Source organism: Pelophylax lessonae (genome assembly GCF_965119305.1).
Source record: "Pelophylax lessonae genome assembly, chromosome: 5".
Lineage (NCBI taxonomy): Eukaryota > Metazoa > Chordata > Amphibia > Anura > Ranidae > Pelophylax > Pelophylax lessonae.
In genome coordinates, this window is record NC_138772.1 from 203320325 (window position 1) to 203338226 (window position 17902).

The 17902-nt window shown below is 42.7% G+C and overlaps 1 protein-coding gene across 1 annotated transcript in view; it reads left to right on the forward strand.

Moving 5' to 3' along the window:
- Positions 1-17902, forward strand: part of SUGCT (succinyl-CoA:glutarate-CoA transferase) — a 1523809-nt gene that overhangs the window by 695976 nt on the left and 809931 nt on the right. Inside the window, exon 12 of the mRNA XM_082259511.1 lies at positions 17232-17334. Within this exon, the coding sequence (XP_082115637.1) occupies positions 17232-17334 (103 nt within the window). The remainder of the gene's footprint in view (positions 1-17231; positions 17335-17902) is intronic.

The window sequence follows — 17902 nt, forward strand, 5'->3', positions numbered from 1 at the left end:
TTAGGATTTTTGTATTCCCCCTAAATTCTTTTTCTCTGAGGTTATTGGGTGTCATAGCACTCTCCCCCCTGACTGTTTATGCCTGTGTCCTGTTGTTCTTTATGTACTGATTAGTGACCAAGGCAGCCCATACATTAATCCATTTTTATGTCCAACCATTGAGTTGAACAAAATAAATGACCCAATTTCCCTATTGACATATTCCCTATTGCGGTTGATTGGGGAATCCTTCCCGCTGAGCTATTATATTTTGACAGTGAGGGACTTTCCCACTGTCAGAATATGCTGATTAGTGCTGACAGCTTTAGCAGGCGGCACTGATTGTTTGGGAAAAGCCCAATAGGTTCTTTGTGCAAAACTCGATCAGTAGGTTGACTTCTGTACAACCAGCTTGCCCATACGTGAATTGAAATTCATCTGGTCCCTGCTGAACCAGAAAAACTGAGATCGAAGTATGGCCAGCAATTGTGGGGGGCAGGGGGGGGTTCAGTCCTCATCAGGGGCTGCTTTGCCTTTGTTTTTTGCTTAGAGTCCTACTCCTTAAAATGATCCTTTAGTCCATTGGTCAGTGATCAAGATGTAAGTTGTGCCCTTCAATGAACTTATAGAAAAGGATTTTATGGTGAGAACAAAAATGTATTGTATGATCAGACTTGCAAAGCTAAAGTTTGACTTCAAATTTAGGTCAAGAGCTTTTGTTACAGGGGAGCATGATTAATATTTCCTTTAGTAATCATGGAATGCAAAGATGTTCCATCCTTGACTGATTGAGCTTGAAGGTATTTAATCTCGTCTCTTGCTGCATAAAACAGACATTAGTTATGGCAGTCATGTAAAAAATATTCATGATGATTTTTTTTTCCATAAAAAGAAATGAAGCCATTTATAGTTCTTGGGGGGATGAGACTGAAGGATACACAAACACTAAAGCCTTAAATACACCCCAGTGATTACTGGTGGATTTTGAACAGTCTAAAGGCACGTTTGATACTAACTTGCCTTTACTTCACAGAGCTTCAAGGAAACCACTTGTGTAATTCCAGAAATGATCTATGCGCTTGCCTTGAAAATTCATTAAGCGTACCATTAGAGCATAGTGTTTACGTAGATTTGACTCATTGACATCCTGACTGAAAAGGTTCCCATTATGGTGCATTCTAGTTTATTCCCTTAGTTACTTTATCTTACTGTGGAGAACAACTGTTACTCTGTAAGTTCGTTTTTTAGTCTAATATAAGTTTGTGAAACAGCATTTCTCTATACACTCATCATTACTGCCTCTTGGTTTTTTGTAAACCACCTATGGCTCCAATGGTAGTTATGGTCTCCTAAAAGGCACAGACTCTAAAGATTAGCTGTTTTTTTGTCAATTATCCCCACAAGGAAGATTATATTTTTCCATGCAGGTTGCAATTGTAGCGTTTTCGCCAATAGCAACACCTGAAGTGAAGTACCATATTATAGGGAAAAGAATAGTCCAAAAAATGTCAGAAATTGATTCAGGTGGCCTTGATGGGTCAGGGTATGCAGCACAGCATTTAGGCAGAGTTTAAATCAAGTGGCAAAGGACAAACATTAGGAAACAGAATATAGGCAGGTGAAACACACAGGGAAGCAGATAGGGTTCACAGGACACTTATAAAAGCTGACAAGAATGGACAGAAACGTGTTACTCACACATTATAACATGCTACTCTGTAGTATACATCCCCTTCATAATCCATAAATACTTTCAGTAACCCCTGAGAAAACTCACTAAATGCTATAGATGTGCTTCACAGCCCAGCTGTAAGCCAAACACTAATGCCAAAACAGGTTTGTGTCTCTCAGGTCACAATGTTCCCCATGCTACCTGTGCCCATCGTGAAAATGGGAAACTGACCCAACCCCCCAACCTTTAAGACAACCATGTCCTTGGGTTGGTTGTGCCACTGAAAGGAAGAAAAATTTCCCTGCATTGTAGTGTCACTGAAAATAACAAAACGTCCTGGAGTCTGCGGTTTTACTGGAAGGAAAAAAAAAATCCCCCTCTGTGGATGTTACACCGAAAGAAAAAAATGTTCCTGCATTGGTATTGTTACTGAAGTTTAAAAAAGACCCTGACTTGGTGGTGCCACTGGAAAGAAACAAATGTCCCTGTGTTGGTATTATTATAATTACTATACAATTTTTGCAGCTAGGTAACCTGTCAGTGGGAGCCAGTTCGGTTTGCACCAGAACACTGCGAACAGGGGAAAAGTTTGTTAGAACATGCAAACTCCATTAAAGTCTATAGGACTCGAACATGAAAATCAAAAGTCCTCATTTTAAAGGCTTACATGGAAGTTATTGCCAAAAAAAAGTGTGAGGTCTGGGTACTGCCCTGGGGGACATGTACCAATGCAATTTAAAAAAAAAAAATTGTTTTTTAAAAAAAAAACAATCGTTTTTACAGGAGCAGTGATTTACTGATTTTAATGATGCTTAAAGTGAAACAATAAAAATGAAAGGTTCCTTTAAATATTGTGCCTGGGGGGTCCCCTTATTGTGCCTGTAAAGTGGTAAAATTTTTGCGATGTATGTAGCACAGGGCAACCCCAAGCCAAAATTAAAAAAAAAAACAAGGGGTGGGGTCCCCCCCTGAAAATCCCCCCCTGAAAATCCCCCCCCCCCGAAAATTCATACCACACCCTTATCCGAGCAAGCAGCCTGGCTGGACAGGATAAGTGGGGGGACAAGCGAGCAGCCACTTGTCCTCAACATGGGGAGGGTGCTTTAGGGTGCCCCTCAAAGCACCTTATCCCCATGTTGATGGGGACAAGGGTCTCTTCCCGACAACCCTTGGCTGTGGTTGTGGGGGTCTGCGGGTGGGGGGCTTATTGGAATCTGGAAGCCCCCTTTAACAAGGGGGCCCCCATATCCCAGCTCCCCCTATGTGAATGGATATTGGGTACATCGTACCCCTACCCATTCACCAAAAAAGTGTACAAAAAAAATGAAGACAAAAGAAAGTTTTGGACAAGTCCTTTATTTAAAAAAAAAAAAAAAATAGTGTTCCCCGATGTAAATCCATCATCAATCATGTCGTCCGCCGCACCCGAAAAATAGAAAAAAAAAAAAAAAAAAGAAGCTCTTTCCTCTTCAGACGTTTCCCACGTAATGAGCTGTTTGAGTTTGACAGCTCTTTTATAAGAATCTGATGTCACGAGCGCCCCATAATGCACTGCTCAGGTGCAGTGAATAAATTACTGACATCACGTCAAAAGGGGCGGTGCCACCGGGTGGTGTCCCCGCCCCTTTCCTATAAAAGATCTGTCACAGCTCCAGCAGTTCATTATGCCGGAGGCGTCTGAAGGGCGGGAGCGTTTTTTTTTTCTATTTTTTTCGGGTGCGTGGGCGGATTTCCCGCGAATGGCCCCATTTGTTCGTGTGTTCAGTGACGAATGCCCAATGTTCGAGTCAAACTTACATTCGACTCGAACTTGAAACTTATCCCAACCCCCCAATAGAGAGCTATTTACCCAGTCTTGAGTGCAAGAGGAACAGTTGCCATAAGGCTGGGCTGTCATGCGCTGTGTGAGCATTTCCTACTCTCCAGCAGGATAGACAAGCCTCCTGGCAGCCACTCATGCACTGGAAATGTGTTATCAGCAGCAGGGAGCACAGAGCTAGTGGTGGAGATGGAGGTACCGTGTGCAGATGCGCTCTGGATGAAAAAAAAAATACCTTTTGACAGATGTCAATGAAAGGCAGGGAGCAGCTGCAACTTCCAGCATGCATCCCACTTTACATACAGCCGCTGCACCCAGGAAATGTGCTCCTTGTGCCCCCTTTTGTACTAGCCCTGTCTCCAGGGTAAGCAGTTCTCTAATATTCACTAGAGATGGGCTGAACACCCCACTGTTCGGTTCACAGCAGAACTCCCGAAAAGGGGAAAAGTTCTGCCACAAACCACAAACTCCATTAAAATCTATGGGAGCCGAACATGAGATATCAAAAGTGCCCATTTTGAAGGCTTATATGAAAGTTATTGGCCATGAAAGGGGTATAGGGGAAAAGTGTCAGTGCAACATTTTGTAAAAAAAAATATCTTTTTTTTGAAAGAACAGTGATTTTAATGATGCTTAAAGTGAAACAATAAATCATAAAAAATTCCTTTAACCACTTCCAGACCGCCCGCAGCAGTTTTACATCGGTACTTTGATGTTAAGTACCGGGGTTATGGCAGCAGATAGCTTCCATAACCCGGTATTTTTTTAAATGGCAGGTGGTCTGCTTTAACATAAGAGTGGTCCCAGTGGCGGATTTGCCTCGATATCACCTTTATGGGCGATGGGAGAGGTGCCACCCCCGGTCATTTTCCCCGCTTACCGCAGCCGTCAATATTGGGGAAAACGATCCGGTGCGCTGTCCTCTCAGGCAGGAAGTCGAGTGTGGGCAAGATGGCCCGCACTTGACTCTATGGCCTTGTTGGGTAGGGGTACTATGTACCACATACTCATTCATATAGGGGGTGGGATCTGAGGGCCCCCTTGTTAAAGGGAGCTTCCATATTTTAATAAACCCCCTGCCCGCAGACCCCCACAACCACACCCTAGGGTTGTGGGGAATAGACAGCAGAACTGCAATATGGGAAGATGACAATTAGTTAGACACCAAACCTGTCTATACTACCAGATCCAGCAAGCTAATTAAACAAATCAATCTTCTAAGTGATATATATGCATAAGTTACATAACATATTTAGTCTCTAACAAGTCGTTTTTTCCTTCTGATAAATATTATGTTGGTGGTCAGATTTTGAAACCTTATTGTATGGAAACACAGATATAGATGAAGCTCTTGTTTGACATGAAAACCACTAAGGATACTGAGAAAGTCTGCAACCAAATTGGACTATACAGGGAACCAAAGAAGTCTTTTCATTTTCAATCCCATTCTATTTTACCATTGCTAGCTGTTTTGTAATATTCTTTTTCTGTGAATAATTTATTGTATTATTTTATTTTGATGTGGAATATAGTATGCTCCCAACGTGTAGATCAGCAGGATAATAAGACCATATGGGGAAGGAAAGGCTCACAATAGTGTAATACTGATAATGCCATTTATTGAAAAAGAAGATAATTGTTCCACTCACATTTGGTTTCATAAAAGCAGACTTTGTTCGTCACTAGCAGATAATGCAGGTCATTCAGATCGCGGTGCGCTCGGGCCTGTGCTTGGTCCCGGCGTGTGTTCCACCACTACCGGAAGTGACGTCGCGGCAAGCGTAGGACCGGAAATTGCGTTGACGCGTTTCACCTTCCTCCAGGGCGTTATCACAGACGTATTTCCGGCCACATCCAGGAAGGGTTTATTTATACCTCATCCTCTACTCATGCATTTACCGCTTCCTGTTCCTATTGGGTGTACCTGGCTTCATGTACACCCAACCGGAAGCTGCTTGCCACCGTAATGTACTTAAAGACCCCATATGGTCTTATTATCCTGCTGATCTACATGTTGGGAGCATACTATATTCCACATCAGCCTTTAAAGGATATTCCCCGGGTTCCTTACTGGACTATGCCTGAGAGACCCTTACACAATATTGTCTAGGGGTCCAATCCGTCTGGTAAGTGGAACATCCTATGGGAGTGGATCTTCACCACATCACATTGCTGGCATGGTTTTGCACAGATTCCTTAGCACTTAAGCACTTTTGTGGACTTTCTTTCACTGGCTACTTGCTGAAGCACTTTTTTTGGGATTATATATGGAAATTTTATGTGGAACTTTTCACGATTTATTATTGTCAATTAGTTATATATATTTATGGCATTATTTATATGACTGAAATATTGCACAGGTTGCACCGTACACTTTAATAATTTACTATTTTGTATGCACTTTTACCGATTACATATTTATTACTTCTACCATCAGTCACAACCTTTTTGCGCTGGTTTATCTGCACTGTCATACTTTAAACTGTGTTAAGTTCCTGTCTGGGCATGGCAGCAAGTGATACAGAATATTTTTGTAAAGGGTCAGAACTGCAACAGCAGATGCTGTGAACAGTGTGCATTTACATTAAAATATGTGGTAGCTGCTACTGTGTGAGTAAAGGGTTAACTGCAGAGTTATCCTGCCTCAGATATAAGTCTGCTGGAGATTATTGTCCTGTGAGCTGAAAAATGTCTGCACATGGTGAGGGTGAAAGTGTAGTTCCCATTGGTTGTATAGAATTTACAGGACTTGCAATTCTGGCTCTGTAAAATTGGTGTTGCAGGCTGCCACATGCAGGTATATTAGCTGGTTCCAAGGTCTGAGCAACTGCCACGGCTTTGTAGTGACCCTGTGTGTCACCAGCGGTAGTCATGAGTACCCCTGAGATGCAATGTCTTCAAAAATTTCTAGTCTTTGACAGTAATCCCCACAGGGCAGGGGGCGTGGCCTACGCATGCAACTGTGAGGACGCACGCTGCCGGAGCTCCTCCGTGATACCCGCTATTTTTCCATACCAGCACTTACCTGCCACCACCAAACTCAACGTCTACCATGGGGAAGCGTACCGGACGGTCCTTGTCACAGAAGACGCCGTCTTCAGGCTCCATTAAGCGCTACTTAACGTTGGAAACAGAGGATTCCCAGGACGCCGGAGGACTCTGCCGCTCGCCTGGTGGTGTTAGCTCCGCCCCCCTACGGAGCTCGCCAGCGCGCCACAGATCCCCTGCCTCTTCCTGCTGCTCCGACGGGACGGATGTCTCGCCATGCCGGTCTGCAGTAGCTGCCCTAGTGAGTGGACTCCCCACTAAGGCTGATCTGGCTTCCATGCTCAGGGTCCTGGAAAAATCGATCAAGAAGGAGGTCTCCTCAGTTCGGGCTGACCTGAACCACGTGCTCACCCGGGTGGAAGAATCTGAGCAAAGGCTTGACTCTCACGCCGCAGCTATTCAAGAACTCCAAACCACCTCCAAACGCCTGGTTTTAGCTCAAAGGATGGCCCTGTACAAGCTGGAGGACCAGGAGAACAGGAACAGGCATAATAACATTAGGATCCGTGGCCTGCCTGAAGACACTAAGGACCCTGACCTGCTCCCAACGGTACGTGGCATTTTCAATAAGCTGCTTGGTGTCCCCATTGACAACCCTATGCGGATTGACAGGGTTCATAGGGCACTCCGCCCTCGTAATCTCCAAGTGGACACCCCTAGAGATGTCATCTGCAGGGTCCACCACTACCCTGAAAAGGAGCTTATCATGCTCAGAGCGCGGGAAGCGCAATCTTTGGACTTTGATGGGGTGACCCTCTCCCTGTTTCCTGATCTGGCAAGGGAGACCCTGGAGCGTCGCAGGGCGCTGAAGCCTCTCTTTGAAAAGTTGCGAGCTGCCTCCAACCCATACCGCTGGGGCTTCCCATCCTGCTTATTAGCTTCCAGAGATGGCCGATCAGCGACCTTGCGATTTCCGGGAACTGGACGCATTGAAAGGGGAAGTGGTTTTCCTTCAAGAGACCCACATTAGTCACACCTCTAATCTTACGCTGGCCACCCCTACTTATCCTACCTGGTACTATGGCCTCTCGGATGTTCGACATTCCAAGGGTGTCGCCATTGGGTTTCGCAGGGGGTCATCCTTTAAACTTACGCACATGGTGGCTGATGATTATGGGCGGTTTTTCTTCTTGAAGGGTACCCTGGGCAGCACCGTATGTTCATTCGCTAATATCTATGCTCCTAATCAGGACCAAGTGTCTTTTTTGACATCCACCCTGCGCAGGTTTCATGAATTTGCATCCGGTATATCTGTGGTAGCAGGTGACTTCAATGTCCCCCTGGACCCACTGCTTGACACCTCCTCGGGTAAGTCCTACATCGCACACAAACGTTTGAATCTCTTGCGTAAACATTTCCACGAATTTCAAGATAAGATAAGATATGGTCATGTTGGTTAGCATTTACCCATTCTAGTACTTATGCTACGTATATGATTGATGATTCTCCTTGTTATGTTGTTTAGGTTTGGGAAACACTAAGGGAGCTCCCCCCACCCCCCCTCACCTTTCCTCCTGCACCTATCTCTACCTTCTAACTTTTCCCCCTCTTTTCTGCTCTTGCATCTCCGCTGACCTTGAGCGCCTCCGCTCATATACCTGGTTTGCTGTGCTTCATAATTCCCGAAATGTTGAGTTCTATGAATACCTGCCTGTTTGTTTTACATGATGCTCTTGGTTGTCATTAACGTGTACAACTATGTTCATGGATTATGTATATTCCCTTTTTGTCACAGAGGTATGTCCGTGTCTGTGAATTTTTCTATATTTCAATAAAAAACATATTAAACAAAAAAAAAAAAAAAACCCACAGGGCAATTTGAATTTCTCCCTTATTGCAGTCATCGGGTTTTCCTGAAAGCTGGTGACCCAACAGGTAACAGAAGTGAAGTGAAGTAACATCATCAGAAAATAGTGCTGCTCATAAGCCAGCCCAGGTCAGGACAGGTGACATTCAGGCAGAATTTGATGCCAGTTAATAATTTGATTACAGTCTTTAGTTTAAAGTGCCTTTGTTCTCCTAAAGATGTTCAGCAATATATCAGTCAAGGGGTTCCTCTGAGCCACTCAAGAATGGGGATTTATATACTGTAAAATATAATCAGCTTTCTACACTCCACTCCAATTTGATATAATAGCTGAAACATACAAGCTATTGGGTGAAAAACACAAGCTTCATCAGATGTTTGTAGAATGACTAATATACTAACACGCAGTCACCAAACTTTGATGTCTATATTTTCAGCTGTGCATTTGGAATATGGTTAAACTTGGAAGTTGTTCAATGGCACGTAAAACGAATGATAGTCTCATCTGCCACTATAAATCTAACCCTGTGTGAGCAATTTAGATTGAATGTACATTTTTTTTTTTTTTCAAAAGGCCGGGCAGGACTGTTATACGTTTTCTACTATAATGTAGTGTATTACACTATATAGTATTTTAGTGTAATAAAAATTCGTTAGGAGACTAATTTACGAATAAACTCTGTATCCTGAAGGAGATCATCTATATAACTAATTAGTAGATTACTTAATCTAGTTAAATTACGCCAGGCTGTTTATAATCTCTTTATTGCTTTTTTTTTCAAAACTTTTAGATGTTCAATTACCATACCCAAATTCCAGAACAGTAACACAGGAAGAATTATGCACTTTACAAAAATAAAAATATTCATTATCTTAATTGTATAGTACTGGACACAGGAATTGATTCCTAGACTATGGGATTTTATGCTGCTACTTTTAGGTCATTTGACACTGTTAAAAGCTTTGTTTGGAACAACCCCCTAGTGTACCCATATAACTTGTCCCATGAAGCTCCAGTTTCTTTGCGAGTGATGGACTCCTTCTGGTATTGGAGAAGATTATTTTCTATTTTTTACCAGTTCTCTATTTTTTCAACTGACACTTTTTTTTTCTAAACAGTTTTTATTGAATTTTAAGTGCATAACAGACAAATAAGTCAGCAACATTAGGTAAGTACAAAGTACAAGCTTAAGAAAGGATTTAACAATTGACAACTAACCAGCAATAGAAAAGTAATATACAGTATTGAGATATAGACGGGCATTAGCTATATAACCTCAACCAGCCAAAGACCCTCGGAGCCTTAAGGAAAGGAACCCGTAACAGACAAACTATATTATGTCTGAACAGAGTTCGGAGTGAAAAGGCTCCATATAGGTCAGGGAAAGTTCAGACAGGTTGATTGTGGTATAACAGAACAGGTCCTAAGTATTCCAATATCCCATATGCGTGGCAACCAAGAACGGGAAAGAGGGAGTTGTCTGCATATTGGTAAACACAGTTCGGGTATGAAGTTTGGGCTGAGGGTGCGCGTCGTCCGGACCCGCCAGACAGCCCTTAGGCACCGTGCATAAATGGGTGAGGCAAGGAGGCACTAGGGGGAGATGGGTAAGAGGGGGAGGAAAGGAAAAATGAAGGGAAAAAAATAAAAATGATAAAAAAATAAAATAAAAAAGAGGAGAAGAGAGAAGAAAAAAAAAAAAAGGGGGGGGGCGGAGGTAGCCTGGCCAAAAGCGGAAGCAATCCCCCACAAGGGAGATCTTGTCACATAATGGAGACAGACTTCAGGATTGATCCAAGGTGAAAAACTCTTATTGGCATAAGCGAGCGTATTCCGCTGTAGACGTGTAGTGAATCCAGCATGCCCACGTTTTGTAAAATTTAGTAGGGGAATCTTTCGCAACGTGAATAAGTTCTTCAATTTCGGCTATGCCCTTGAGGCGTTTAAGCCACTGCTTAATTGAGGGGGGCTGCGTGGAATTCCAGAGTACTGGAATGCATTCAACTGACACTTTTATCAAGATCTGTATGATCCGTATGGCTCACTAGCAGTTTCCAGATTGGTTACTCTCAATGTACATCTTGGGAATCGTGCAAGGACCCTGCAACATCGGAATCAACCTGTTGTTTGCATTGGCCCTGAATCCTGATTTTCAGCACCCACATTGACACGTTGTGCAACAAGTTAGACGCAAGGTGCTATATAGGTCCAAGGTCGTTGTCCATCTCAATGGCGTTCCCAGACCCTGGAGACCCTTTAGGGGTATGCTCACCATAAAGGGTGAAGCCTGGACCCTGGATGGGACCAGTATCATTGATCAAGTAAGACAGGGTCTCTTGGCTACTCATATCTTGTTGAATTATTACCTGGCTATGTAGTGCATAATACATTATATCCTTTATCCTACAAGACTTACTGCAGTGCTAAACACACAAGTTATTTTGAGGGCATAGATTATAGGATAATCTTCAATTGAAGATTTCTGTCTCGTTTATTTATCGTACATCATGGGACACAGACAGGTAATAATGACTATCTAGGTTATACGCTACCTTTAGGATGGACACTGGCAACCAATAGACAGGAAGTTCCCCCAATATAACCCCTCCCATACAGGAAGAACCTCAGTTTTTTTCGCCAGTGTCTTGAAGGGGGTGGTCATGGCTGTTAAAGCTCTTCAATCCTAAGAATGTTACCCGAGCCTCGGCTAGGAAGACCCGAGGTTTTGCCTGCAATGTGACCCATCTGGGCGCTGGACCCTGATAAATGGAACCCTAGTTATTTATTATCCCAAGGAGTTTTCCAGCAGGGGGCTCTACAGGTCCAAGGGTGTGGACCCCATTAAAAAGGGGGACCCGTTCCTTGAAGGTCCAATGACTGACAAAGTCCACCGTGATGGGTGAAGTTTGGGTCCTTTAAGGATCCTGCGGCGGGGACTGGTACGTTTTTCCCTTTCGTTTTTAAAAAAAAAAAGAGAGATCTGTCGTTCTGGTTTTTCTCCCAGTGGCCACTGGGGGCAGTGTACTGTTCATGCTCTGTGTACTTCTCAGGAGTATTGGACTGCAGTGTATCCTCCAGCCACTAGAGGGCCCAGGTTCCCTCAGTATGGCATACTCCGGTATAGACAGGAAGTAAAAGGGCAGCCATTTATGGTGGACCATGTGGGCTGAAGGATCAGCAAGGCCTCTGAGACAAAACTTCAGCCCATGACTACATTTCTATGGGAGAGCTAGGTGACCAGTCAAGGCATAACAATATATTTGTATACTTACTGCTTAATCTGGGGGGCTTGTACAACTGTCTGTCGATACACCCCTGTACGGTTATCAGTGCACTTGAAGGAGTTATGTCTCCAGAACAGTGTGCTGTATTAGAGCCTATATGTTTGGTGTATCCTGAAAAATCAGTTGGGGCCAAGTACAGTTGAGCTGGTGCAGCATAGTAAACATTATACATGCCTGCTTACTTGCATAAAACACATGTCTGCTTACTTGCATAAAACACATGCCTGCTTACTCGCATAGGCGCGTGTTTGCATGGGCACATGCTTGCATGAACTCATGCTTACTTATATACATGTTTGTATAAACTCATATTGCATAAATGCATGGACATGTGTTTGCGTAAGCGTGTGTTTGCATAAATGCATGGTTACATAGGCGCATGTTGCATAAATGCATGCTTGCTAATTGCGTGGATGCATGTTGTGTGGGTACGCATGTTTGCAGGAACACCTGTTTGCATAAACGCATATTTGCATGAAATGCATGCTTACATAAATGCATGCTTCCATAAACGCATATTGCATAAAAGCATATATGCTTATTTGCCTTGAACTGCATGCATATATGCTTAATTGCCTTGAACTGCATGCATATATGCCTAATTGCCTTGATACTTTGGGATCCAGCAGATAAAAAGTTGGAATCCTTACTTAAAGCTTCCTTTGCCGTCGCTGGCTCTGCTGTTCAACGTGCTATAGCGGCTATAGGGGTTTGCCAATCCTTAAAGATCGCTTTAAAAGGATGACTACAAGTCTGCCTATGCAAGCGGAATCTTCTGAATATTTGGTGGAGTTTCCTCGCGCCTTGTGTTTTGCGATAGATGCCCTTAAGTATTCTATCCAACAGATTTCCCGAGTTGTTCTTCTCTCTGTTCAAATGGGGAGAGTACTATGGCTTTAAGAATTGCCTTGTAAGAAACTACTGACAGCTTTTCCTTTCTATGGGGATTGCCTCTTTGGTGAGGATCTGGATAAATACATCCAGAAGGTTTCAGGTGGAAAAAGCTAATTTTTGCCAGTAAATGAAGGATTAAACATCCATCTTTTAAAGCTCCAAGTGTTTTACGGTAGCTCCTAACACATCAGCTTCTAGGCAGTTCCGACGGCCTCAGTCATCAGGGGTTAGAAGACCTCAAAATCAAGGCCAGAAAAATCCCTGGGTCTAAAGGCCCGTTAAATCAGGTTCAAAATCCGCCTTATGAGGGGGCGCCCCCACTCGTTCAGGTGGGGGAAGGCTCTTACAGTTCTCAGAAACTTGGGGAGGAGTGGTGCAGGACAGGTGGGTTTTGTCCACAGTGGCACGGGGCTATATGATAGAGTTCCGAGAGTTTCCTCCTTCTCGGTTTCGGGGTTCAAATGTCCCTGTTTTCCCAGTAAAAAGGAAGTCCTTGTTCCAGGCCCTGGAACATTTGTGGGTACAGGGCGTGATTGTGGAGGTTCCAACCAGCGAAAGGTTCATGCGTTTTTACTCAAACCTCTTTACCAAAACCAAATGGCAAGGTAAGACCTATTCTAGATCTCAAAGCTCTTAACCAGTACCTGACCATTTGGTTTTTTCGCATAGAATCAATCCGCTCTGTGGTAGCCTGTTTAGTAAGAGGAGATTTTTTGGCTTCCATAGATATCAAGGATGCATACCTCCATGTACCAATTTTTCAGGCTCCCTCAGAGGTTCTGCGTTTTGCAGTAGGGCAGTCCCATTTTCAGTTTGTGGCTTTGCTGTTCGGTCTTGTCACAGCTTCCCGGATGTTTACAAAAATCTTGGCCCCGGTGTTGGTATAAGGTCTCAGGGCATCTCAGTAATGGGTTACCTAGACGACCTGCTGATCAAGAATCGGTCAGGACCAGGTCTTATATTGGATGTTCCCGGACCGTCCAGTTCTTAGAAGATCTAGGTTGGATTTTGAACTTTGTAAAGTCAGTCTTGAGGCCTGTTCAGATTCTGGAATGTTGGGGTCTAATTCTCGATACCGCTCAGGCAAAGGTTTTTCCTGCCATCAAAAAAAGTTCTTGCCCTGAAGGGTCTGGTGCGGTTGGTAAGAGGGAAAAAGTTTTCCTTTATACGGGTGTGCATGAGAGTGCTAGACAAGATGGTGTCCTCTTTGTGGCAGTCCCTTATGTGCAATTACACTCCAGACTGTTCCAGATATTTTGTTCACTTGGAACAAAAATCTCTGAGCTCTGGATTCCCCAATGTTTCTTTCCCCAAGGGTAAGACAGGATCTGGCCTGGTGGCTGGTCCTCCGCATCCTAAGCAAGGTGAAATCTTTTCTGCCTATGACCTGGAAGGTAGAAACCACAGACGCCAGCCTTGTCGGCTAGGGAGCGGTCCCGGAGGAATTCTCTATCCAGGGAAGGTGGTCTCAGGTAGAAAAGGGTTACCCATCAACACCTTGGAGGTCCGAGCAGCCCGTTTGGCGCTGGTTTCAGTCCGACAATGTGACTCTTGTGGCTTATATCAACCATTAGGGGGGCACCAGGAGCCAAATGGTTCAAAAAGAGGTGAACCACATACTGACATGGGCATAGAAGTATGTTCCATGTCTGTCAGCAGTATTCGTCCCGGGTGTGGACAATTGGCAGGCAGACTTTCTAAGCCGCCAGCAATTGTGTCCAGGGCCCTTGCATCTCGAGGTGTTTCAGCTGATCTGTCCACGTTGAGTATCCCTGACATGGATCTATTGGCATCCAGGTTCAACAACAAGGTCAACGATTTTGTGTCCAGAACTAAGGATCCGTTCACTATCTGAACAGATGCTTTAGTGACCCCTTGGTCACATTTCAGCCTGATGTATGAATTTCTCCGATCCAACTTTTGCCACGGTTGTTGAGCAGAATTCAGGTGGAAAGGAAGCCGGTGATCCTGGTTGCTCCTGCGTGGCCTAGGAGGCCTTGGTTCGCAGAGGTTGTGAGGTTGGCCTTGGGGGAGCCATGGTTGCTTCCATGTCGACCAAATCTGCTCTCCCAAGGTCCCATATTCCACCCTGCTTTACGGTCACTGAATTTGATGGCCTGGCTGTTGAAACCAGCACTATAGGTTCCTATTGTTCTTTTCACAGGGGTAGTTATGGGATTCTGTGCCCCCTCCCCTCAAGGGCATTGCTTTAGGACATCCCAGATAGTCATTATTACCTGCTCTGTGTCCTGTGATGTACGATAAAGAAAATAGGATTTTTCCTACAGCTTACCTGTAAAATCCTTTTCTTGGAGTACATCACGGGACACAGGGGTCTCTCCCCTCTTTTTCTGGGATCTTCATTGCTTGCTTCAAAAACAAAACTGAGGTTTGGGAGGGGTTATATGGGAGGAACTTCCTGTCTATTGGTTGCCAGTGTCCATTCACCTAAAGGTAGCGTATAACCCAGATAGTCATTATTACCTGCTCTGTGTCCCGTGATGTACTCCAAGAAAAGGATTTTACAGGTAAGCTGTAGGAAAAATCCTATTTTTCTCACTTGGCCTTATAGGTAACGTTATTATAATGTTAACCTATCTAAAGACAGCATTTTTTTCTTCCACCTCACTAAACTTATGAAGACATCTGATTTTATTGTATATGTTGTATGTTTTATAACAAAGTAGAAAATATTGGGTTTTTATTTTTTTTGTTTACTTTGCAAAAGAAATAAAAAAAAAAAGCAGTGTTGAAAAAGCTCTACTTGTAAAAAAAAAAAAAAAGCTAAAAATGTAGTTTGCATATAGTATTGCATGCCCACGCAATTGCCAGTTAAAGTAGCACAGTGCTAAATAGCTTTGGTCACTAGGGAGGTAAAACCTTCCAGAGCTTAAGCGATTAACCTTATGAGCCATAAATCTGCTTTGTCCCACCCTGTATTCTTCTTGTGCTGAGGGCCCCCTTCTTTTCTGACCCTTTATAGTGACAAAGTCCCTTTCTCATTACCTGTACATATTTCCCCAAGAGGTTGGGGTTCTTGGTTGTTTACATTATCTAGCATCGGTCCTTCTCAAGGGTCGCAGGTCCACAACCTGTTCTTCGCTGGACATTTATAAAACTTTGTTGTCTAATTGTTCAGGTCTGTTTACCCTTCTTGTTCTTCCTGTGGGCCTGTTGCTGCAATTTTGGATGTTTTATTGCCCACCCCTCAATTTATTGCTTGGGGACATCCCATGGTCTAAGATTCAACCCATATCCTAGACTATACAATTAGAGTAATTTGAATTTTGACATGCCTATATATTACATTTTTTGAAGTACAGTACAGGACACCAGGCTCTCTCCTTTTTGTGGTCTTTTTACCGCTTGAAGTTTTACAGAATTGGTGGGACAATATGGGTACACTGTAGGGCATTTCCCAGCAAAGCTTTTGCCAGTGTCCAATCACCACAAGGTAGCGACATACTGTATATAATCTATGGTCTAAGAATCAACTCCCTGTACTGTACTTGAAGATATGCTATTTACAGGTATGTCAAAATTCATAATTTTCAATTGCAGTTCTAGATTATTGATTGTAATTGCAGATAAATGTTTTTCTTCAGACATTCTCAAGAGTCTAAAGACTCTATTTATATACTGTATGTATCAATATATATATATTTTTTGTACGGGATTTACGTCACTTCAATCTATCAATTGTAAAATATGGAAATCTTGGATGAAAGTTCTGCAGATCTTATGTGGAAATGGGTCTAAATAGGCCCCTAACTGTCACTATATCAGTTGCTTTTTTAGTCATGTTCTTGGTCCAAAAAAAAGACATTTTTTCCAGGAGTACATAGCAAAACAAATTTAGGAATCCAGAAAGCCCAAATATTAACATTAACAACTTATTTGGGGACCATACCGAAATGCTACTGACCACTGCTTCATAACATTAGACAATCCTTTAGGGAAACCATATTTTGCTAAATATGTGACCGTTTGCAAGGATTATATAAAAGGAGTTTGGGGTAATGTGTTTTTATCTTACAACATTGTTTCCTGCTAAATGCTATCAAAAGTTACATCGGCTGCTTATTAACATGTATGTATCATATTGTTAACTGAAAATGCAGCATTTAACAAATGACTCTTCTAATGCTGTGATTTGAGCTTTCAGCAAGATTCAGACAAAGGACTTTGCTGATAACAAGGATATTTAAAGTGCACTGGAGTCCATGGCCCTGTGACCTCGCTAATCCATATTTCCAAATTATGTTGCTAATAAATGTGAACATTGTTTAGCTATCTAACAGTTGTGGTTGTTAGTTCCGACATATGTTTCACATATGATAGGCAGGAAAAGTAAAGCTGCTTCATATCAGGTTTTTCAGATCAAAACTCAAGCAGTTCCATGTTTTATTTTGTTTTCCCCATAGAATGTTAATGCTATTGTCTTACAAATGTGATGATCATTACTGCAGAAACAGCCTAAGGAAATCCTCTGACCATATATGAAATTGCTGATAATTTTGGTTTGCGTCTCATATTAAGACAATCAGATAGAATTACAAGGCTTCTTAACCATGTTCTTTGCCTGGGGCTTTAAGCTTTTGCATTTCCGCTGAACATTTTTTGTTATAATATTGGCTGCCTGGGAGTAAACCAGTGCGGTAGTACTTTACATCCTTTGGAATTAAACCGAGAGAGAGTTTAGACCACAATATCTTGTTTATTCTTAGGTTCTCAGAAAAAACAACCTCTGAGTGGCTTCAGCTCTTTGAAGGAAGTGGCATCCCGTATGGTCCAATCAACAGTATTAAGCAAGCATTCTCAGAACCCCAGGTCAGTCCTAGAGCACTTTTTATTTTCTCTATATTTACAGGCTGCTAATTTATTCAAGTTGCAAAAGTGGTTATGTGAGAAATTTTTCACCATTGGGTACTGGTGCCTAAAATAAACCAATCCTCATCCCAGAGTACATTATCAGAAGGGTCATTCTCTTTCACTTCCATGTGTTGATAAGGCAAATAGTGACCATACACAGTTTGATATTTCTGTCCAATCAATATATACGTTGATAAAAACGATCAAATATGAAAAAAAAAAAAAGAATAGCCATAACATCCCTTTCAATCAATTTAGACTCAATTTGGATCTGATTAGATCAAATGGAGTCAATTGACCATTGACCAGGGCAAAATATCTGTTGATTTGTATTGATCCCCAGCACTGAGATGAATGTTCATGAATAAAATCATGATTGATAAAATTATTAGTGGTAAAAACAGATGCAATCCAAATCTTACGATCAGAAGTTCCAATCATATCTTAGCTATTGATCAAAATCTACTTCCTGATGTGTGGCATATTGATTAAATGGATTGTTAAATGTAAATTGATTATTCCTATC